The sequence below is a fragment of the Chanodichthys erythropterus genome, chromosome 14 (assembly GCF_024489055.1).
Source record: "Chanodichthys erythropterus isolate Z2021 chromosome 14, ASM2448905v1, whole genome shotgun sequence".
NCBI lineage: Eukaryota > Metazoa > Chordata > Actinopteri > Cypriniformes > Xenocyprididae > Chanodichthys > Chanodichthys erythropterus.
Genome location: NC_090234.1, coordinates 31,988,930 through 32,014,018, shown reverse-complemented (window position 1 = coordinate 32,014,018; position 25,089 = coordinate 31,988,930). Strand labels below are relative to the sequence as shown.

General features: G+C 38.5%; 1 protein-coding gene across 1 annotated transcript; it reads right to left on the bottom strand.

Moving 5' to 3' along the window:
* Nucleotides 1–530: 530 nt before the first annotated feature.
* Nucleotides 531–15,818, bottom strand: ankrd50l (ankyrin repeat domain 50-like). Its single transcript, XM_067410490.1, has 6 exons — nt 15,486–15,818; nt 12,669–12,908; nt 11,336–12,039; nt 6,896–7,143; nt 1,755–5,366; nt 531–1,621 (listed from the first exon to the last, which is right to left on the bottom strand). The coding sequence occupies exons 3-5, from the start codon at nt 11,803–11,805 to the stop codon at nt 1,756–1,758; spliced, it is 4,329 nt and encodes a 1,442-aa protein (XP_067266591.1). The 5' UTR covers nt 11,806–12,039; nt 12,669–12,908; nt 15,486–15,818; the 3' UTR covers nt 531–1,621; nt 1,755.
* Between the last annotated feature and the right edge of the window lie 9,271 nt (nt 15,819–25,089).

Genomic DNA, 25,089 nt, shown 5'->3' with positions numbered 1-25,089 from the left:
TCTTTTTCTTTTCCTCTATTGAACATGAATGTCCATGTCCACATTAATATTCGTGTTGAGTTATAAACTAAACATTTTTCCTTCCACAAACTTTCAAAGCTCATTCATTCTCTCTTGTATTCAGAGTCATTTCTGTACATTACAGTGCTACAGTGCAATACAAAAAAACAAACTCTAAATATTTCCTTGTGTGTTTCATGTTAGAAAGAAAACCATACCGTTTTCCAAAGACATGAGGGTGAATGAATATTTTGGGGTGAACTATACTATTAAGCTCTTATGATTTCTGTAATAACGCAATAGAACCAATGAAATCGTAACAGTGCAAAAATGGTAATTCCATATGGTCAAGTAAACTATACAAACTAGCACTTTTTACTGTCTATATGAGTACTATATAAATGTGAGGGACAGAAATGCTAATTGATCTGCTGCATGCAAACCAAAGGGTGTCAGGTTTGCTTGTTTCTTTCCCATACAAATTTGCACACAGACACAAAATCATATACATTGTTTTAATTAGTGCATCTTAATAAATTTTAACATACAAAACAGTATAAACATTATAAATTACCTATGGCAAAGTGTAAAATTCACATCACTCTCTCTTCCTGTCAGACCTCCTATAAGGTTTTTATGACCTTCCATTCAAATCTAGTCATCCTCTTATGAGCATGTATACTAGATCACTTATATCTTCTTCCCTAACTACCTCTGTCTGCTTTTAGAACAATAACTTCTCACTTTCTTTTCCCCATCTCTCTATACAATTCAATTGGAATGAAGCTTTAAAATATTAATTTGCCTTGCTGATAGGTCAACTGGTTTACTGGTGACAATAATGACAGTTCTTGTAAATTAAAAACTCAAGTTAAATATGTAGTAACACATCTATGTCCTGAAACATCTTTAAAGGACACAAACTTCGCAAATGACTTGGTCTAGCATACAAAGCCACTAAGCAACAGAAAAGCCCTTTGAAAAGCCCTTTTTGTCCCAGCAAGTCCAAGCCTGGGTGTTAACCAGAGAGTCTAAGCAATGTACAGAAAATAACCCACAATTAATATTTTGAATGTAGATGCCTTCAAATTTTGACCACATTCTTTTGACCAACATAAAATGAAGGTGGCACTTCTGAGCACAATGAGTGTGTATGAAGATGAAAAACGAATAGCTGTTCAGTCTATGAAAAGTTGTCATTCATGCAGAGTTATAATGTGCACAAAAATCCCTGGGGCACATATGTCAACTTTTGTAAATGCACAACACCAGCAGAGGAAATATCCATAAGTGTCTCTCTGAATGTAAATATATTTTCCTGTAATTGTGTGACGGAGTATGAGGGAGTGCCAGCTGCTCTCCATTGTGACGCCATAAGGAGGAAAATCTCTGGAATGTACACAGCTTGAGCCTTTGAATTAAGGTTCCTCTAGGCTCCCTACTGTATGTCTTTCCCTCTTCTTTTGTGCTTTGGGGTCAGTGGGTTATAGAAAGGTGGAGGTCAGTTGTGTTATAACTCTCTCATCTGCCATCCTCCTCTACTCTTAACATCTCCCACACACAGTGCAGTGATTACCCACACAACCCTCACTTCCTTGAACTCCTAAATGTCCAGGTTTGCCTACAACAGACAAAGTTGTCATTAGAATTCCAGACATTCCAAGTCACAATCATAAAGACTGTAGCTCAAAGACAGTGTGGTTCACTACAAGACAGATGTAATGCTATTGTCAGTGAGAAACTTAATGCCTCACCTCAGAGAGGGGTTTCCCGCTTGTAAAGTGCACTGGTTGGCCCTTCAAACTGCAGCTTAATTGCCTGTTTGAGATTCAGCTGGGGGTCAGTAGTTGTCATGTTAAACACAGACTCATTAGGTAAGGCACTATGTGGGGAAATAGCTGAAAGGTCAATGATTGGAGACATGGATGTCTTCTGAATTCCCCCCCAGTCATTTTTTTCTGCATGGGATTGGAGGAGAAAAGGTGGATACCCTAAAGGGGGGCTTTCCCTATTTTTTGTTTGTTTTATTGGGCCCTCTTGGTTTGGCATCACCCCTAAGGAAGCCATAACGGAGTTCCACTTTAGATCAACTGCAGCTTGTTTGTGGCTCTTCTCCATCACATCCTCTATGATGTAAGGAGTTTTAGGTTTTAAGAGGTAGTTACCATCCCCCAATAATCCAAGCCCTTTTAAGGGTTTGTCTGAGTCAGGCAGTTCAGTGAAGGTGCACTGTTCATGTGTGGGACTGCTCTTAGGTACAGCCTTTTGATTATGCCTAGATGCTCTGCCCTGAAGACTGGTAGGATTGGAGCCAGGAAGAGGCAAGGTGGATGGCCGACTGCGGGAACGAGGAAGTGAATGTTGTTGTATCTGCTGGATGAAATTTAGACTGTCCGCAGGCACAGTCTGTACTGTGGTCTGGGAGTGGCAAGTGGAGGAGGAAGTCTGTGAGGCAGGTATGGAGTGGAAACGCTCTGCAGTCGAAGCTGGGGAACAGGAGGCAGAAACTGAGGTTGAGGATGGAGAAGATGTGGCTGGCATTCCATCAACACTGAGCTCTCCTGAACAAAGGGACGCACGGGTCTTGACTATGGCTGAAAGGTAAGAGGTGTTGGGAGCACCACTGGGTGAAAACGGTATGAGACCTGAAAAGGGCTTTGCACCATAGCTCTCCAGAAGTCGCACAATCGTGAAATGACCTTGTTTTCCTGCTACCTTTACTGGGCTGCGACCGTAACGGTCCACATTGTCTGGTTCTGCACCTTTTTCTAAAAGCATGGCCACAATTTCAGTATGCCCTTCCTGAGCAGCAATGCTAAGCGCTGTGGCACCCTGCTGTTTGCAAGCCAGGTTTACATTGATACCTTTAGCCCTAAGGAGCAGCCTGCCAGCAGCTGCATGACCTCTCCATGCCACAGAGTGCAAAGGAGGCCGACCATCAAGATCTCTTGCATTTGGGTCAGCTCCATATTTCAGCAACAGTTCAATACCTTCCAGGTCTCCTCGCCAAGCTGCTACATGGAGTGCAGTTCGCCCTTCTGCATCTTTTGACTCAAGAGGGACACCACCTTTTTCTATAAGTAGGGTGGCCATGTCTAAACGGTCCTCCAGGACCAGCAAATAAAGAAGAGGTCTTCCTTCAGCATCACGGACATCAGTATCAGCCCCTCTACGCATCAATAACTCCACAATCTCCCGATGTCCCTGCAGAGCAGCTGCACTGAGTGCAGAGTGTCCATCATATGCACGATGATCAATGGGTGACTTTCGGTCTAGAAGCAGCCTGACTGTACTGCAGTGTCCTTCTTGTGCTGCCAGAATTAGAGGGCTCCGACCCTCCACATCAAGCTCACCCACACGTGCCATGCTACCTCGCTCTGTCAATATTGCACACACACTTTTGTGACCTTCACAAGCTGCAGCATGCAGTGGAGTCCAGCCCAGGTCATCTTTATGATTCTCATCCAAACCCCTGTCCAGCAGTGCTCTTACAACTTCGATGCTACCCTTTGCTGCAGCCAAGCAGAGAGCGGTGCGGCCTTCTCCATCAATGCCATCCACTGCTGCCCCCCAAAACAGCATACGATTAACTGTGCCAGCATGTCCCATAGCTGCAGCCGCAAGAAGAGGAGTGACAGCAGAGGGATGTGCTCCAGAACTTTCATCTACATCAGCTCCAGCTTCCAGGAGGAGTTCAACTACTTCCTCATGGCCTTCGTAAGAGGCTAGTAGTAAAGGGGTCATTCCATCTCTGTCCTTATGTTCCGGATCAGCACCGCGCTCCAACAGAAGATTTACAACCTCTCCATGCCCTCGTCCTCCAGCTGCTGATGGCACACACAATGCAGCAACAGAAAGAGCAGTACGTCCATCCCCATCTTCAAGATTCAAATCAGCCCCAGCATCCAAAAGGATCTCCACTGCCTCTTTGTGACCCATGTAGGCTGCAGCTATTAGTGGAGTACGTCCCTCACCATCAGAACGATCTACTTCAGCACCATGTTTAAGGAGGGTCAACAGAATTTCCTCATGTCCACCCCACGCTGCTGCTCGCAAGGCTGTCCGGCCATCTGAATCGCACCCATCAATCTCTGCCCCAGCTTCCAGAAGTAGACGCACAGCTTCCTTGTGGCCGCCCCATGCAGCAGAGCGAAGAGCAGTCCATCCCTCACTGTCCACATGTTCCAGCAGGGGCTGTGCTGCAGGATTCTTGCTTCCTTGCTTCTGCACCCACTCTAGCAACAACTTCAGTACACCAACATGACCTTGTCTGGCAGCAAGCGTCAGTGCAGTCTGCCCCTGGTTGTCATTCAGTGAAGGGTCTGCTCCTCGGCATAACAGCAATGCAGCTACATCTTCAAGTCCAGCATGGGCTGCAGCTGCTAGTAAAGTCCGTCCATCTGATGGGTCTGTGCGGTTCACGCTGATGCCACTGTCAAGAAGAGCTCTCACAGAGTCTTCCCTCTGTAATGCTCGTCGAACTATTCTGCCTCCTCCCCCAACACAGTGAACCCCAACACTGGAGCTATTGTCAGGGGAACAGCTTGCAGGGTAAATTCCACTTTTCATTAAGAGCTGTAGTACATCTTGCTGAACTAATACAGGTGTATGAGGAGGTGATGGCATATTAGAAGAACAGTCTTTTCTGGCACCATTAAGAGATGGAACTCCAGTCCATAGCAACCACAGTGCCAAGAGGACTGGCTCCCCTTGATGGACTCCACTGTTGAGGAGGTGGTGGGCCAGCTGGCAAGTCTCCTCTGTACCCAAACTACTGGCTCGAAAAGAGAGGGACATGGCCAGAGAAAGGTGACCATCCTTCACACAACACAAAAACTTCTGTGTGCAGTATTTGACATCAGTTAACCATTCTGCAAAACTGCTGTGAAAGAGGAGTTTACTGCCTTCAGGGCCATCTACAAGCAGAGATGCCAGAGGACCCATCTGTGCTTGGAAGTCTCCAATCCCAAGGTAGGAGTCACGGCTTCTAGCAATGATGTAGAGTTTCTCAGCTGTTAGTGGATGTGGGGATGCCAAAAGGATATTCAGCAATGGCCTAATATGGACAAACAGCCTTCGAGGAAATAGTCGCTGACAGAGCCATAGGTAAAGGCCATTCAATGTGCCAGGAATGTCCCTAATTTCTCGAAGTCCTACTAGACCATGTGCAACACCATCTAGTACTCGTTCAAGAAACAAGAAACAGCCACCACTTTTGATGTGCAAAAGATTAAGCATTTCAGCCGTCTCTGGTGTAAGTTGTCTTCTCAAAGCCCCGTCCTGGTCAAGCCTCCGCAGGATATATTGCTGTACATCTCGTACAGTTGCAGGCTTTCTTAAGTCATCCAGACACAACCTCCTAAAACCTGCAGGGTAGAGAGGCAAGACATAAAAAAAAAGAGTTTTTAGGGCTGCAAAATTAAAATTAAAATTGTCTTGTGCAACAAAAAGTTGTGCTTCAATTAAATATAGAGTCAGCAGCATGTTTTGTTTGTATTCTACACAAACTCAACTACATGTGAGTCTCATTATTCATAGTTTTCAGTTATATAACTGGTGTGGAGACCTGGAGGGCAAAACATCCATAGAACTGCATTATAGGCCTGTCCATTTTCCATCTCAAAAGAAGAAAAACAAAAATATGTGAATGAAATGCAAGTTTTGGACACTTCAGATCCAAATACAGCACCTGCTGTAGTATTTCTATCACCAAAAACAGCAGGTCATTCTAAAATGCTTAATGTGAAGAAAAATAAAAAGTGCCATAATGTACTAAAACAATGATATTAAAAGATCAAATTTAGTATACATCTTATTGATGATGCATACTATTTACATGAACCCAGAATATTAATGCAACATGCTAAGCGTTTTCTAAAAAAATGCCTGTACATAGTATGCATCATCAATAAGGTATACTTAATTTGGTCTTTTTTATATCACTGTCTTAATACATTAGTACCTAGTACAATCCTGGTAAAAATAACTAGCGGGCAAAGGAGGAAAGCCTTGTTTTGCCCTCCAGATGGGCAATCCTATAAGGGTGTGATGTAATGTGAAAACTATGAATGGTGTAGTTTCAGTAGTTTTACTGTATGTGTAATTCCAATTTTTTTTTTTTTTTTTTTTTTGCTGCTCTAAGTTACTTAGAACAACAACACTGGGGCACATAAAAGTTTTTAAAGAGAACTCCGGAGTGAACAGCCTTAAAGAGCATTTCTTACTATTGGCAGCAGAGCCAAAGTCTTCTTTTTTTTTTCTTTGTATCTAAGCAGCAGTAGGAAAAGTTTATCATATTGCAGTTCTAACAACAACAACTGCAAAATTTGTCAGAATAATTGCAATATGTTTTTAGCAATTTGTGTAGACCAGCAACAGTAGTTTCTTTCCAGTCTTTTCATCTCATAGGCAGAGGTAGAACATGACGGTCCTCGAGGCTTTTCAAGCCAAGGTTAAGGACCTTGCATTCCAATTTGTTTATAAAGGCTGAAATATGCACACAACTACTGTACAATATATTGTAGTCTCTTAATGCTATACTTCAGATATCATCCACTAAGAGCTAGTGAGTGCGTGGGACCCTCATCTCACAAGACCAGGTCATTTCATCTAGTAAAACAAAGCACTACAAAACCATAATATAGAACAAAAAGCAAAGAGTCAAGTTGTATGTTTGGGAATTCTGAATTTTTGGGTGGTCATACAAGTGTGGAGAACATTACTCATTTGTCACTAAATATGTTTCTAAAGACAGAACATAATCCTTGCACAATTTCTAAAGACAGAACAAGTCCCTGTGCACAATTTTAACTAAAATGAACAATTCACAACAGAAAGCTAATTATCTCACATTTCAGTGCTCATGAAGTGGTTTATGACTCATCCAAGTGTGTACCTGAGAACATCTTGCAAATGGCTTTGTTCTGTCGGCGAGCAGAGCAGACCAGCAAGATCCAGGGGGGCAGCAGCTGAATGTATCTGAGCAGGAGCTCTGCAATAGAGGAACTCTGAGTGTCCGCAGATCCTGACATTGACTGTTCTCCAACTCCATTACCTCCACAACACCCTGAGTCCACTGAATCCACCACAATAAACACACTTTGAGCTGGTGGTGTCAAGGACATGAGGGGCTCTAACACTGCCCTAAAGAAAAAACGAAAAGGAGTTATATATTATACACAACTAAAGGCATAACCCAGCAGCACAAACAATTGATAGTACGCAGCCAGAACACTGACAGCAAGTGACCACTGCTAGTATCATATCGTCTTTAACCACACAGACATATGACTTTTAAACTGAATCAAGACACTGTTATAAAGTCTTAATTTGAACAGAAATGTGACCAGGAATAGGGCAGGGAGGAAATAGTTTGATAGAAGAAACAGAAGAATGGAGAAAGGAGAAACAAGGACGGACATATTTCTCAAAACAACAGTGAACAAATGAGGACTTCAATCATTTTAAGAACTGGAAATAGGAAAGAGATGTCATCACATATGAATGAAAGTCAATTCAGAAATAAAACAGAGCTTATCTGAGAAGGAAACAAGAGTGCTGAAATGTGGCATTGTTTGGTATAGAATGGACTTATGTGACACATTTGAAATAAAATGCAACATTCTTTATAATGCTGAGAGTTCTTTGGATGTTTTTAAGCTTTCTTATTCCTTTTCGGCAACTTCTTCTGACTTAAGGTGTGGTTGCAGAGGCATCGTGACTCAGTGTTATGGAAGCTCAGTGATTTCCTGTTTCTTCCAGGGCATACCAGTAGACAGTGAGAAGGTGCTTCTTTATCAGACTCATAATTACCCATCTGTGTTACTCTTATCACTGACCCAATTCACTCATTGTGTGATTGCCTTTTTAATCAAACACTTACATGTGATGTGGTATATGATAAAATACGTTCATCTATCCCAGCCTAATATGCAGAGACAACTACAAACCACCCCTATGTTGATTTCCCAAATCATTGAGGTGCTTTGTTAGTTTGAGCATCCACATACAGCCTAAAGCACCCTGACACCTAAATCAATGGCATGAGTTTGGAACAGGTTTATGTTTGTGCATAAATTTAGTAAATTGTGGCAAAAGAGCTCAGGAGCAACTGTCCACTACTGAAGCACTGCAAATGACTTCATTTGATTTGAACTCCCTACACTTTTAGACTATGTGTGTATAATTTTCCAATAAACCCTAACCTACCTATATATATAAACTTCCCAAACCCGAAACATTGTGCTCTATTTAGAATAATCAAAGCACATGTTCTGATAATAATGAATATCCACACTTGCTTTCTTTAATAGCAAAGCATTTTAAACAACACACCTTATTCTGTCTATTATGGTTAAATGGATCAGTATTGAAGTTCCGCTCTCATACTCCAGCCATAAAATATATAATCACATTCAAGCATGCTGTTTATCGGTTCCTTATCTCCAACATGTGGGCTCATATAATTTGTTGAGCTAATGCCCTTTTAACATGCTCAGAGATCACAGCTTGAGCTGAACAACCTAATAAATGTACTTCTTGACTCATGCTGTCCACAAAGACAGGCTATGGGCTGGTCTTGACCCCAGGAATGGTCATGCTAGTTAAAGTTGCCAAACAGAGAAGGGTTAAGAGATCAAGCCTAAAAGAACAGTTACGTGACATTTTTTTTTACTTCAGGAGAGGACAAAATGGAAGGATTGTGGTCATGGTCAACCAAGAAGATTATAGGATTTACAGTGAACCTACCATTGATTCAGATGGAAGAATTTCACAAGTCTAAATCTTCACAAGAAATCTGAACTTAATCTAAAACAGGTTACAAGTACAATTCCATTTTGTTAGGCAAAACATTTAGCGATCTACTTTTCAATATAATACTCTTAAATACATTTTCTCTGTTTAATTACTATATCTATAGAGATTCAAACGGACAAAAGATTATTTCCATATGATAAAAGTTCATGTCCAGATACAAAAAATGTGATCTCCACTTTGAGGACAGTGTTAATGATAGCTTATGTACATCAGAGAGCATGCTGAATACAGCAGGGAACGATGCTCGCATTTCACCTCTAAATTAACTCTTCTTCTTACAATCTCTCGCCAGGACCAGAGAAAAACATCACAGCAGTTTGTCAGCATGTGTAAGGCAAATGTGGAATGTGGGCCTGTATGTCAGATCTGCGAGGGAAAGTTGAAAGAACTAGTGTAAGAGCAAACGCTGAAAGAAAAAAGAAGAGAGAGAACAGAGAAAGTTGTCAGCATGGCGACCTCACTAACTCCACAAACTAGTGGCACAATTCTCAGTCTTCACCCCTTTTTTTCCCTTGATGGTTGTAAATAGCGTCATCCATGTGCACTGAATGCTGGGCTATTGTGATAACTGTGAATAGGCATCATTATTGCGATGAGAGGAATAAATAAATAAATATATGTGGCAGAAAAGCAGAACAATAGCCCCCTTTCCTGCCTTTGACATAGAGTCTTTCTGAGGGGTACCAGACGAAAAATACGAGGGAGGAGGAGAATACAGGGGGTGGGAGGGTATAGTAGGAAACAATAAAAGAAACCTTGTTCAAGCAAGATGCCACTGAGTGCATTTAAATTCACAACTAACACAAAAAAAAAAACATAAGCTTATTAAAATAACCAGAAAATGTAAGAAAAACGCACGATTTTGAAATTGTCAGGAGAGAGTTTTGAAAATATCAAATACACGAGACATATACACACTGAATAAGCCCTCAGCATGGCTCCAATTTACGGTTTACATGCAAAGCACAATAGGGGTAATAGATCAAAATCTACATGTCAGTTGGGTTGTGCTAAAAACAGTTTATGACCTTTACTCAACAACAGAACAATGTTTGAGGCATTTATATTATCTAAGCATAACTGGTTAGGATTGTACACTAAAAAAAAAACAAAAAAAAAACACACTAATTAAAAAAAAAAGACCAAGATAAAGTGGCGCAGATTACATTCAAAGGGTCTTCTTCAATGACGATTTACTTGTTACACAAAACATCTTGAATTTAAAGTTTAATTGATTATTTTTTGACCTTATAACTCCTTGTTGAAATACAAAATGTTCTGAAGCCTGAAACTCTGCTAGACTAGAAACAAAACAAAATGTCTAAGTCATTTAAAGGCCCCACTGAAGTGTCATTTTCCTTGCACAAACAATGTGAAATACAGAGGGAGTGTGTAAGGTACACCAAAGGCTTAGCTGTGAAACATCTGGGATTTCTCACAGGAGTAATGCTTGGAGAGCAAACATGAAATGCTTGGAGAACTAAAGGCAGACAGAAATGACTTCAAAGAGATCTTGAAGAGTGAGTGATTTGTTGCAGAGCAAAGCAACAGAAAAATGTGCGAAATTCTGAGTAAAGAAAAAGTGGTTAAGACCCCTTTTTTATGACATTCTGATATAAATTGTGATTATTTTTCTCATGATATTTCAGGTTCTTGTAACAATATTTCTGTAATTATTTATTATTTAGTTAAGACTTTACAATAAGGTTTCATTAGTTAACTTATTAACTAACATGAACTAACAATGAGCAATACAATTGTTACAGTATTTATTAATCTTTGATAATGTTAGTTAATAAAAATACAGGTGTTCATGTTAGATCAGTGCATTAACTAATGTTAAATTAACATTAATTATAGAAATTAACATTAATTTAAATTAATACATGCTGTAGAAGTATTGTTCATTCTTAATTCATGTTAACTAAAGCAGTTAAAGGTGCTAAAGAGGATGTTTTGTTTTATACATTTTTGCAATATTACTTGAAACTGTCTTTACTAACTGATAAAAGACTATTTATTAGGTGCACTGAAAGTAATAATATTAATATACTTAAAATGCAATGCATAAACTGCATGCAATGTTTTTGTCAGGAGACAGGAGTAACAACTGCAGATTATGAGTTACCTGCGGTGAGTCCGACATAATGAATCCACTAACACGACACAGCGAATGCCAGTGGTAAACACTCGTGTTCCGATACTCGTGCACGAGTTTTGGGAGGCGTTCCTTTGAAATAAGCTGTGAAGGAGGGAGGCTGTTCTTACGCATGCGCTCATTTCAAAAACTCACTAACAGTCTTTGGATTCTCAGTCGACGAAAAAATCCTCTCTATCACCTTATTGTAAAGTGTTACCATGATTTAAATAATTTTTTTATGTGTTTATTCATACACATTTTTATACAACACAGTTTAGAAGAAACCTGCTATTTAAAACAAAACAAAACAAAAAACATGCAATCCACTTATAATATTGTGACATTGCAATGTATAAATTGTGATATATATACACCAACCTTTTAAAAGTGTCATCAGGTGCTCTTTGGCAGTGGAGGGGCTCCAGGACAGCGGCAATAGCAGCACTGCTAATGACTTTCATATAGTTTGGTCCCAGAAGTGGACTTTCCTTCAGCTGTTCAACCAGCCCCAGTACAAATCTCCACACTTCAATACTGCCCGCATCCTCTCGCTGGCAATAGTGCCAGGCCAAACACCGTGATGCCAACCCTGCCGCCCTGCATGCTTCCGACTGGGGCCAAACCAGTTCTGTGCAGAGGGCCGTCTTACCCGTGCCTGGGCCCCCAGTCACCAGGACCCCTGGAGAGACACGGATCGCTCCCTCCGCGGCCTTGGCGGAATCTCTCGCCTCAATGCATCTTTGTAGCTTCTCGAGGGCCCATTCACGGCAGTAAAATCGCCGGCCCCGTAACAAGCTGGGTAACATGCTCCTCATCTGGCCCTCTGGAGATGAATAGGGATGGACCATGAGGATGTACCTTCTTCCATAGTCCCTTACAGAACAAGCAAAGCAGGTGCTCTTAGGATCTCTTTAATGCTCGCAGTTAACACAGAAAGAGCAGAGGGCTACGTTGGGCTATATGCAAATTGAAAGGTTTCCGGATTGGCGGGTCAGAGAGAGTGTCCTCAGATAACTGTTGGCAGCAGGTGTGTTTGTATTTTGCAATCCTGTAGGTCCGAGTCATGCTGCTAGTCAGAAACCCTGTAATGCAAAACAAACAAAGCTGGAGAAGGGTGTAATTCTGTCGATGTTTAAATACTTTCTCCTAACCCAGTTTAACAAGTCATAATAATATTATATGTTTTATTTGTATAGCACCTTTTATATATAAAATCATCAAAGTGCTTCACTGGTCAACATGTATAGAAAAAAATGAATAAAGGTCAAACATTTGAGCCAATGTTGCTGTGAATGTTTTTAATACCACAGTATTTAAAATTAATTTTTGAGTGGGTTATACTTTATGAATGACTTCTGGCATACTGTAATGTAAATCATAGGCAATCCTGGTGGTGCTATTTTTAGTCATTATCCTTCAAAAATGTGGAACCTTTTACTGATTGAAAACAGTCATTACTTCTGCAATTCCGTTTGGTGATGCCAGCAGCATAGAAATTACACACTTCACCTTTAAATGAAAGCTTGGCATTTAACTCGTCCATGACATGTGAGAAGGAAAGGTTGAGAGAGAAACAGAAGCTTGGACATGCAAGCGAGGTAAGGTGTTGACCCAACCCTCAAGTTAAATTGTCCTAAGCAATAAAGAAATAAAATTAAAGATTGATAGAAAGAAAGACAGTGAGTGAAAGAGAAACAAGACAAAATCTCACCTTTGATGAACACCATTCATGTTTTTCCTTATGTTTTCTCCATAAGTATTCTCTCTCTTCACGTCTTTCTGTTGCTCCTTTCTTCCTCCTCGCAGGTCTTATGGTTTTGCTGGCCAGACTGAAATCTGCTCCTCCTTTCGCATATTCTCCCCGGTTCCCAGCTGCTTACCGGTTTTTCTGGTCCTTTATCTCCTCCCCTCTTGCTCCTCAACATGTCAGGGCATGAAGTGAAATAGCTGACTGCAAGAAAGAGAGAGAGAGAGAGAGAGAGAAAGAGAGCATGAGTAAGGGAGGAGTTAGGGTTTGGGGTCAAAGTTTAAACACAGATGCATGATGTCATATAGTGTTTCTCTTCCTTTGTCCATACACATTCTCTTAAGAGAGTGAGAACTCATGGACAGGATCCAGATTGTTGACCTAAATACACCTCACATGTCTGCAATTTATTAGAAACCATAAAACAAAATAGAAGTGCATTCACTGAACAGCCAGCAACCTCATTACAACAAATACAGTGCTGACAGTGTATTTTTACACAATGTCTAAATCAACAAGTAACTGAACAACAACATGTGGCGGGGGTGGGGAAGTGGAGTGGTTAAAGATACAGGCTGTCTGCCCAGAGGTCACAGGATCAAACTGTTTCAGATGATCCATGAATCCTCTAACCACTGCACCCTTGAGGGAAAGCGCCCAACCCAAGACTGCTCCAGGGGGCTTTCCCTGTAATTACTGTACTTTGGGTTACTTTGGATAAAGGAGTCAGATGAATAACAAGTAACATATATGCGTTTTTTTTCTTTCTTTTTTTTAAACTATGTCAGCATGTGCATGTGACGCAGGTGTCAAAATATTAAAAATGACAAAAATGTTACTTGTCCTGAACTTATCTGCTGACTACATACTATATGGTAATGTTTACTTCCATCATTTCCAAATATGACTGTGATTTTACTGTTGATGACTGATTAACTAGGGTGATTTTCACATAAAATATATTTTACTCATAGATCACATCACACATTTACCACCTTATACAAAGTATTTAAATTAGGTATGAAACCGAAGTTACGACGGTCTTTTCTTCCCTATTGTGACGTGTATGCGAGTGAAACGGCTTCTCGTACAAGAAAAATGTAGGGCGGGACTTGATTTGGTCCATTGGAAATTGATTGGATGGTTTTGGTTTGCTGTTGCTGTGATGTCATGTCAACAGGTTGTCCCGCCCTAACACCAGTAAACGTCATCAGAGAAAAGATGTCGTTGCAAGATGGAGGGGAAGTTATTTTGAGTTTACAGGGGCATATGAATTATAAAAAATTAAAAAAAAAGATGTGTATGGGTAAATCATATATAAAAGATATGTCAATATTTCATAAAAAACAAACAAACCAAAAACAATACTTGTTCATTTTTATTTCATGGTGACTTTAATGGTGCACTGCCAAGAAAACCAAACTGGACACTACTCATAAGACTCATGATAGCTATTACTTATCCCTCACCTGTCTATAATTACAGTTGTGACAAATGACCCTTTGCTTCATATAGTTTCCTGTCTGTGTGTTAGAATAAATGGGTAGTTGAAAATGAAAAACCTAGGAGCGACTACAAAGTCCTGTAGTAACATAGCACATGTAAAACATTATAAACAGCATTTAATAAATCTTATTAAATACTATAATGTTGTAAATTATAAGACTACATGCAATATTTGTGCTTTTTTAAGAAAAGTGAAAAAGGGTTAATAAAAATGTGAAAACTGAATGGTTGAACTGTGTTCAAGGATAAGGCTATTTTTCAGGTCGAGGCCAGTTCAATAATAACGTTTTGTTAAAAAAAAAAAAAACATTCACATTCATGTTAATCAGGTTTAATCAGGTTCCAAAAATTATGTTTTCTCAACATTGCATATCTAATCAGCTCATGATGAACAAATTATTTTTTAATTAACACTCTGAGAGTCATTTAACCATGTATTACTGTCTTTGGAAGGCTTTTATCTTTCAAACACATTAAAATGTACAAATTCACATAATTTCATATTTACATGCACTGTAGGGATTCCCCAACTTTTTTTGTCAGCTAAACCTCTTTGACCCAATGTATTAATTTGAAATACCCCCTGGGATTTTAAGTTAGGTCAATAAAAAAATTAGTCAATAATAAATAAATAAAAATAAAATTATATGTTAACTGATGTTGGTATATAGTCAAATAGTCAAATGACATGCAGGTAAACAAAACAAAAAAATCATCTTTTGTAGTAAGTGCTTTTCAATAAACCCCCTGCAGCTCTATCACAAATCCGTCTGGAAAACCTTGACTTAATGTTATTTTTAATGCACTTCACATTGTTGTTGATAAAGAATGGAATATATTTTCTTTCTCTATGTATTTTTATATCAATATGATACAAGATTATCCTATTTAAATCAATGTAATAAACGAGTTAGGTCAAAATCAGTAACCGACTACAATTAGTAGGCTAAGTAATCTACCCAGAACTGGGAATAACATTTAGACTTGCATCACATTAATTATATTTAATAACTATATGCTACTATTAGCTTTTATCAAAGCGTCAGGTTGAGCCCTGCTGGAGTGACCAGAAGATACATCTTGATCAAAAACACACCTAGTTGATTGCTCTCTACAGTTGAAACTATCACCTTTCAGTTACCACAACGCCACATCATGTCTAACTAAGTTCTGTAACATAAATGTTCCAGTAAGCCAACATGAAGCACAGTAGGTCGAAAAAAGATTCAGAACCCTTGCCTCTACACTCGACTTCCAGCGTTCTGAATCGCCTACCGTTTAATTGACTGGAACTGGAGACTCGGCAGGTTACAGGTGCCGCATCTTCATCATTCTGACGCCCACCTGACGCTCAGCACAACACACTTGGACAGCAGAAACCCGAAGCCCTTGAATCCTTCACGATACAGCGGTACAATCTCGTTTTTCGTCAGCATGGCAACAGATCCACGCTTGTTCAGTGTCGCTCCACGCACTCCAACGCGTTGGTTTTTGTACAGTGTAATGTAGATGTTTGCTTACATGTTATTGTGCGTCGTGTCCGTCGATAATTCTAATAGGTTTGCACAAACGCAAATCACTTAATGTGTCTGCAAAAATAGAGCAGACCGCGCGCTACTCCCACCATGGAAGTCTGTAGCAGCTCTAAGTTTTCACGCATCTTGATTGGTTTATTCCGACGCGATCGTAGTGGTCCACGAGGGGGCGCGTATGTCAAGTAGTGTGAGATGGCAGTTTAATGCAGCTGTAATTCAAAATGGAAAACCTTCAGGAAATATCCCTAATGTAAATAAGCAAATGTAAACAAATATAAAAATATATAAAAGACATGTGACTGTGCATGTGTCACTTTCACAGTAGTTTTTGACATCCATTGAGGAGCCATGAAAATGTCATAATGCAAAAAAATGACCCTAATAATCCCATAATACAAAGTATAATTTTACATGTAATTTGATTTTGGGGTTCAATAAGCCCCATACATGTTTGTCTTTGCTTACCAAAATGAGTTGTTAAAATATTAGGTTATCATTTTATCCTGATACTTACACAAATTGTGACATTTTTGCCTTTCTGTCACCTACTGAGAATGTTTAAAAACTGCTTGATGTTTTTACCTTTCTGGCACAAGAGTATTCGTTACATTTAAGATCCAACAATAGCCCCTTTTCCTGTTTCTGGGATGACCTGGAAATCCTGGTATGATTTTTGCATTTACAAAGCAGGACCAGGAATTCAGAGAATAATGCTTTGAGTCAAATTCACAGCCAGCTTCCTGACTAGTAACACACCTGCACCAATGCTTAAAGTTTTCTTCCTCTTTCATTTCACAGTTGGCAAACTGTAAAAAATGTCTGTATAGTTTTCAGTCATAATGATCCTTCACTTTGATTATAATTATTATATTTTCAAGATAGGCTTCTTCAGTGGATTCCAGTTTAATTGACTGACAAGGGTAAGGGGGAATCATAGACTGAAATTGATCTGAGATGTTGAAATGATTGCATCTGGGTCTGAGCAATGCATTCAGCTTTCATTTTTTCCTCTCACATGAATCAATTTTACCTCCCACACGAGCCTATAACTTTGCATTTGCATTTGTTGCCTGGAGCTCTGCTTAATATTGCAACAGATATATTTTCTTAAAGAGAACATGAGCAGAGATGTTTCAGCTCACAAAAGGATCAAATCTGTGACCGTTCTGTGTAACACAAGGCTATGTAAACATTGAGCAGACAAAGTCCAGACATGCCAGATATCAGATTGTGTATTAACAGTTTCTGGATGCTGTGATTGAACGCTGAGGCAAGTACAGGGCTGCAGGGATGATATTGTTACGTAATTTATCCAACAGGGTTTTTGTTGTTATGTTGAGAAAGACACCAATTGGAATACACTCTAGCCAAGTCAAGAAAACACAGTTAGTTGTGTTTCTACTAGGCTTCATGTGATCTGCTTTAGTATTTGTGCCCCAGGTGCTTTTTTTTTTTTTTTTTTGAGAAGTGTCAACTGTGAATGATAAGGCAAACAGCAGTGTCTACTTGTTTGTGTTATTCTGCTGGATGATGCCTTAGCTTCATTTTGTTCACATACATAAGTAATATGTATGATGTGCAATGGACAAGACATGACAAAGCAAAAAGCTGGTTAGGATGCTGAACTTGTCTTTGTCCAGCAGGGGGAGGCAACAGTCTTTTATCCTTTTTTTTTTTTTTTTTTTTTTTGCCCAACTGCACTTTGATGTTCGCCGGTTGAAACATTGCTTCACCCAGTTACACCTGTGGTGGGCAACTACCCAAATGATTCCCAAAACTGCTTCATGTTCTACTTCATGGAATATATGTGACCAGTAGGGAGAGTGAGAAAGAGAGGGAAATACAGCTACAGCAATGAGGAGCGGTGTAATGACTGGCCTAGTCCGGTCTAATGGTAACATTTAAAAACACCCTAGATGGAAATCTTTGACCCACTTTCATGTTTTTGTTGATCTCGCAACATCAGAAGCTATTATCCTAAATGTAAATAAATATTGCACACTTGTCCCATCCATTACATACAAATTTTGGCCATTGCTAGACAACTTTTAGTTTATCACATGATCATCCTTTTATAAGATAAATATGTTATATTTGATTCCATTTTTATTTCTCTGGAGATCTTACAAAACTACAAGGGGATTCTGTAAAACTTTAACATATCATGAAAATCTGAATTTAAAGGGATAGTTCACCCAAAAATAAAAATTATGATTTACTTGCCCTCAAACCATCGGTTTATATGACTATCTTGTTTCAAACGAATACAGTCGGAGATATATTTAAAAAATATCCTTAGTCCTCCAAGGTTTATAATGGTTGTGAATGATAACCCAAATTCTGAAGACAAAAAAAAAAGCATCCATCCATAAAAAAAAAAAAAGAAAGAAAAAAAAAGAATACATATGACTACATGGGGTTAATAAAGGCCTTCTGAAGCTTTTTTGTAAGACAGTATCCTTATTTAAGATTCCGGCGCGACGGTCGGCCATTCAGCGTACGTCCAAAAAGCGCACACAATGCCATGATGTTTTACACAATGACATACATGGAATGATTTTCATTTTTGGGTGAGATAAGTGCTAGGTCCCCTGTGCATCTACCAACCCAGAAAATGTGAAAAAAGGACAACCCAGTAACTTTGTTTTGGTAAGCCTTCCTCTGCAAGCAAAAACGATCTGTTCTGATTTCACTCCCCTTGAAGTAGGAAGGAGATCTTATTATAATATTACCGCCCCTTAATCTGTATGTTTCCACCTATTTTTTACAGTCTATCCCTGCGTTCCAATGTCCATACTATCCATCCTAAATAGTATGTGAGATTAAAATAAGTGTGTCCCAAAGCATAGTATGTTGAAAAGAGTATGCCAAAAGTCCCAGGATGGTCTACTATTTCCGGTAGATTTTCGAAGTGTGGATCCGTGCACACTATAGAGGCTAATATTGCCCACAACCCATTGCGCATTGGACGAGGATTCAGTTCAGAACTACAAACACGAGTAAAAAGTGTTAAAAAACTACAAAACATGGCGGATACGCGCGATCGACGCTGAGAGATTTGAGTGACTAATAATCAGTTTAACCTGATAGAAAATATATATTTAATGTTACCCGTGTTATTTTTCATCTGCAAATACCAATGTGGACTTTAATGAAGATCTGATTGGCCATTAACTTTTAAATGCATCATTATGCATTAATATGAGGAGAGTTCTCCACATGAAAGACCCGCGACTGCAGATCAACGTGCTGCATTTCTCTCCGATACGGTAGGAAATTAGCTAAATGAAATGTGGAGGATGTAAGATGATTGACAGGCCAGTTTACGGTGACAGGATGCGACAGAGAGAAAAGACGCGATTGTATGACGTGTTAGTATGTCCCAAAGCTTGTCTGCTCTTTTGCTACACACTCAAAAGTAAGTACTTTTTGTTCACAGAAAGAGTACATACTTTTAGGGCGTAGTATAAGTAGGCGAATTGGAACGCAGCATATGTTTTCCACCCACTGCGCCGCCATTTTGTTTTCGCAAGCAACAACGATGTACTAGTAACACTGGTCCTGGAGTGCAGCTGTCCTGCACAGTTTAGCTACAACCCTGATCAAACACACTTGAATGTTTTCAGGATTAGGCCTACTAAAACTACGTGAAGGAAGGTGAGTTTTTGTTGGAGCAAATCTCTGCAGGACAGCAGCACTCAACTGTCCCTGAGCTTGTGATAGGTCTCAGCTATGTAAACATCACTGATCCAATTTCATATATATTTGTCTTTCTGAATGTGTTTCGTTAGCACGTTGCTAATGTACTGTTAAATGTGGCTAAAGTTACCATTGTTTCTTAATGTATTCACGGAGACCAGAGCCATGTCATTTTCATTTTTAACCCGAAAATGCACTCTGTATAATTCATTAACACATCTTCATTCTTATTGAGTCTCCAACTGTGTGTAGCTTTTGCCACATAGCGGTGCAGCATGCTATCAAACTCATTCATAATTGAATGTTAGCAAACATTCACAAAATACATGCTATAGGCTACCTACATGAACTGATATGCAGCATCACGAACAATTTGTAATGATCCATTTTGAGAGTTATATTTGCCGTGTGAGCTTCTCCTGTATTAATTATGCCTCAATATTGGAATCAGAAGCTTGGGGGTGGGGAGTATGAGCTCATTTGCATTTAAAGGTACACATACCAAATCTGCGCATTTTTTTTTCCCCATGGGGTATTTTGTGCTGAACCTTCACGTCATGTCTGTTACTCTTTTTTTTCTTAAGTCAAATACAAAAGGCGTAGGACGTAGTTAAGCCTTTTGAACTGCTAGAGGCATTACACTTTCTCTGTAAGATGAATAAGGAAGGCTGTCTAGCGGAAGCTGGATATTTTACTTTATAACTTGTTAAATATGGATATTTTTCTTACACAAACGCTTCGCTTCAGAAGGCCTTCACACTTCATAAACCATACTTGTATAAATGTTTTTACATTGTATAAAAAAATCCAAGCAATATATTATTATTGTTATAAGCAATATGTTTTTGTTTATTTATAGAAATTTATAGAAACATATTATTGATAAAACAATACATATTGTCAAAATTAACGAAACATTAAATTCTTATAAAATTGTACATAGACTTATAAGTTTCATTAGAAATACATTTCTGTTTAAAATAATTCATCAATAATTTCTTTATCGTGGAAGGCTAGAAGCTACTGATGAAATAATGTTTCTAAATTTACTTTGAGTGCACAAAGTAAAGGTGTGTAATCACAGTTAAACAAACTCGTGTATCCTTTTTAACGTACATTTACATGCCATGTTCAAGGTCACACTAATGCATTAGGGTCAACAATGCTGTGACATAGTCAGGTGGTTTTGTAGATACACACACACACACACACACGGACACACACGGACACACACGGACACGGACACGGTTATGGTCAGAATTATTGGCACCCTTGGTAAATGATCAAAGAAGGCAATAAATCTGCATTGTTTATATCTTTGATCTGTAATAAAAATCAAACCTTTCATTGAAGTAAACTTATGGATGGGGAGGGGAATACACGCTGGCCACAATTTTTTGGTACCCCTAGAAATCCTAATGAGTAAAATATGTTGTATATTGCTGTTCATATTTGCAATTTTAGCACACCAGGTGACTAGGAAATTACATCAAATTATCCAGCCATTACTTCCTGTTTCACAAGATTATAAATATGAGGTAACAGAAACACCAAATTCCCTTAATCATCTGTCACAATCTGTAAAACCAAAGAATATAGTTCTGAATAATGTGCAGCAAAAGATTGTTGAGCTTCATAAAATAGAAAGTGTCTGTAAGAAAATAGCCAAAGTATTGAAAATTTCCATTTCCACCATTAGGGCAATAATTAAGAAGTTCCAATCAACAGGAAATGTTAAGAATCTGCATGGAAGAGGGCGCAGGACGTCTAAATTGTCTTGCACAGCGAGGACGATATTTGAGCGACCAAAGACTTTCCAAGGATCAACATCTAGAGAATTCACGAAAATAGTTGAGTCTTGGGGTCAGAAAGCCTCAAAAAATATCAAACAGCACCTACATCACCACAAGTTGTTTGGGAAGGTTTCAAGAAAAATCCTCTAGTTAATCCAAAAACAAGCTCCAACATATTCAGTTGTCAGACAATACTGGAACTAGACTGGGTTCTATGGTCAGATGAAACTAAAAAAAGAGCTTTTTGGCAGCAAACCCACAAGATAGTAAAAAGTGCCCTCATGTAGTATGCTTAATTAAAATGCTGAAACTTTAATTTTGTGGGTCTATTTTTCTGCTGGATTTATCTATCAAATACCAACAGATGAAAAATCAAAACCTGATGACCTCTGCTAGAAATCTTGTAACGGGCCATGGGGGTTGGATCTCCCATCAGGACAATGGTCCAAAACAAACATCACAATCAACAAAAATGGGTCAATGAGCACAAAATTAAAGGGGCCATGAATTGAGCAATCACATTTTCCTTGATCTTTTGACATTGGTCATTGTACTAAAAAAATCCTGTTTCAGAACTATAGTCCAAAAACATCATCTTTTATTGAAACCAACTCAGAAAATGTCTAGTTTCGGATTTTGTCACATTATCACATCATAGTGCGACAAAAGACCACATCTGCAGAAGAAGATCAATGCCTCCTACATCATTGCCTCTTTAGCCCCGCCCACCAGTTCACGCATGTCATGTAGTAGTAAATAAGAGAAACTCAAACACAGGATTACTTGAGCAACAAAACCATAGAGATGCCTCTGAGGATTACAAGACAGTGCCACTGTGCCAAATTGTGGAAAAATTGTGTCTTTGCATTGCTATTCTTGTTATCCTAACATTAAGAAAGTGAGATTAACTTTATTTTTTAACAAAGTTCCAGTCAGAACACATCAGTAAGACACTTTGTTTGTTCACTTCATTTTACTGTGGATTCTGCACGACAGTTCAATGCAGGCCTTTCAGAGAGACTGAAAATAAAACATGATGCAGTGTCAACTATTGGATCTGACAGAAATGACGCATCACACAAGTGTGAGTAATATCTACTGAGTATTTATACTGTAGCACTGCAATCAAACTTTGAAAAGTTGTGATTTGCTGTTTTTTTTCCTTTGCTTCGGCATTTATAGCAGTAGCCCCTCACTGCAGAACACTCAAGATCCAGGGGGCGGAGTCGGGTAGATTAAAGGGATAGTTCACCCAAAAATGAAAATTTGATGTTTATCAGCTTACCCCCAGGGCATCCAAGATGTAGGTGACTTTGTTTCTTCAGTAGAACACAAATGATGATTTTTAACTCCAACCGTTGGTGGTCTGTCAGTTGTATAATGCATTGCAATGGGAACTTTGTCTATAAGAGTAAAAAAACATGCACAGACAAATCCAAATTAATCCCTGCGGCTCATGACGGCACATTGATGTCCTAATACACGAAACTATCTGTAATTTTTTACCTCTAATACACCACTATCTCCAACTGCACTCATTGAAGCAAAATGCAAGAGATCACTTCCGTCATCAGAGCATGTTTTCAGACCTTGCAATGTATAGATCAGAAGTTTTCAAAACATTTCGACACAAGTCTTATATATATATATATATATATATATATATATATATATATATATATATATATATATATATATATATATATATATATAAACCCCTTTAAGGTTCTGCCATGGTCATTCCAGTCCCCTATCCTATAGAAAACTGAAGAGGTGAGTGTATCAACATGGACAAAAAGTATTGAATACATTAAAAGATAAAATATATATGATATAGGCTACTTGTATAAACTGTATCCCACATTGTCAACTGTATTCTACATAAAACTAACATTTTACGCATAGTTTAGGCAGGCAGTGAGATAGGGAAGATGAGTTCATAGGTCTCTAGATTTGGCTGCGTGCCGTAACCATGAGACACCAGTGTGGCCTTTAATTCTCTTTGTGAAAATAGTCTGTGTGAGACATGCAAGGTTGGATGCTTATCTCTATCATGAGCCAGGTGCTTTTTAACATTATTATTTAGACGTTATCTAAATAATTATTATTTAGGTATTATTTAGATATATGAATTTTCACTCAAAATAGAATGTATATGGATTTATAGAACACAAAAAAATCTGTAATATTTCTGTAATATAATAATAATTTTTAATTATTATTTATTACTTTTGTGTGTTCTGTTATTTCCTGCAACAATTTGTTTATGCTTACAAATTACATATCATATCTTGATATCTAAAATAAGTTCAGATGATAATAAATAATAAGAATGACCAAGGAATAAAAAATATATACTTATATATAAGTATAAAAAATAGAGGCTTTGATGTGATCCCAATATTTTCATATGTGCTACAAAAAGTGTTTACTTGCCCTCTCTTTGCATTTAATTAATACATATTTACAGTATTTTTCATTTTTTATTGTATAAATGCATGAAAATATATACTATAGCTGCCTTTATATTATAGAAAGGGGTCACTCACAAAAATACCCTCAACTAAATAATATAAAATAAGAATCTTGCAAAACACTTTTATATGTTAATCCATTTGCTTCCAAATGTATTTAGACAGCACAAAGTATTCTCTGTTAATGATCACCATATCAAACTAAACTGCAGAGGTCAGCACATCGTATTGATTAAATATCTGTGTTATTTGCCTGGTTAACCGGGAAAAAGGTAACACAGCCCATTTCATTGGGTTTCTAGAAAATTCGATCCTGTCCAGGCACATAGAGACAAAGCATACATTCATTTGAGCACACATTGCATTTCAATGACTTGTTTTCATTATCTTTTAATTAATTAATTTTCTACAGTTTAAAACATCTCAATCTGTTTACCTGAGCTGCAAAGTATTGTTAACATCAGCATTATGGCTACAGGAGACAATTTATGCAGGCTTGTTAATGCTAGTTTCTACTTGCACTGGTTAGTGACTTGTTAACTTGATGGTTGCAATAATTGATAATTCTTGACTTTATGATATATTTTCTACAAATGCATACTGCAAATTTTACAGGAAGTGTCCCAACAAATAAAAAAAAAAAAAAACTATAGAGGTATTAGTACTCTAGTAGTGACCAAATCTGATGGCTTTATCATTTCTACATTATATGCTTCAGCTGTTGATCTTACATGAATGTTACTTTGTTCACAATGTATAGATTTGAACCTTATTTGGGGTCATGCACTTACTACCATGTCATTCACAGCAATTAAAAACAGCAGCTTTTGTGTAGATATGTCTTTCGATTGGAAACATTTTCAAACTATTCTCAAAAAAATAGAAAAAAACATTAGGAAACAAAATGCATGCAAATACTATATACAACATAAAGTACAGTTTACTCTTATATTTCTAAGTAGGAAAGTTTGAAAATGCATGCTAATGCATGTACTGTATGAAGTATCATGCCAATGACTGCTGACCTGCAAAGGGGGTTTCTAATAATTTACTAAATCATGCCAAGTCTAATTCACAATGCATGGATCTTTGCATTGCACAACTCCTGTACCACGTTACCCGTACCACCCCCAAAAAAACACCAGAAATTCCTTGAAAAAACCACATGTACCTTGACCAGCTTGTGGATGGGGGAGTCAGTAGAAGTGTGCAAACGTACATTTGTACGTGTGTTGTTATGTGTGGGCATGTAACTGAATGACCCTTCCTACGCTCTGTGCAAACGGGGGGCGTACGTGTCGTCTCAAGCGTGCTTGCAAGACAGTCCCTGGTGGAGTGTATAAATTGGGGCCATCAGGTTGTGCTTTACCTTCTCCAG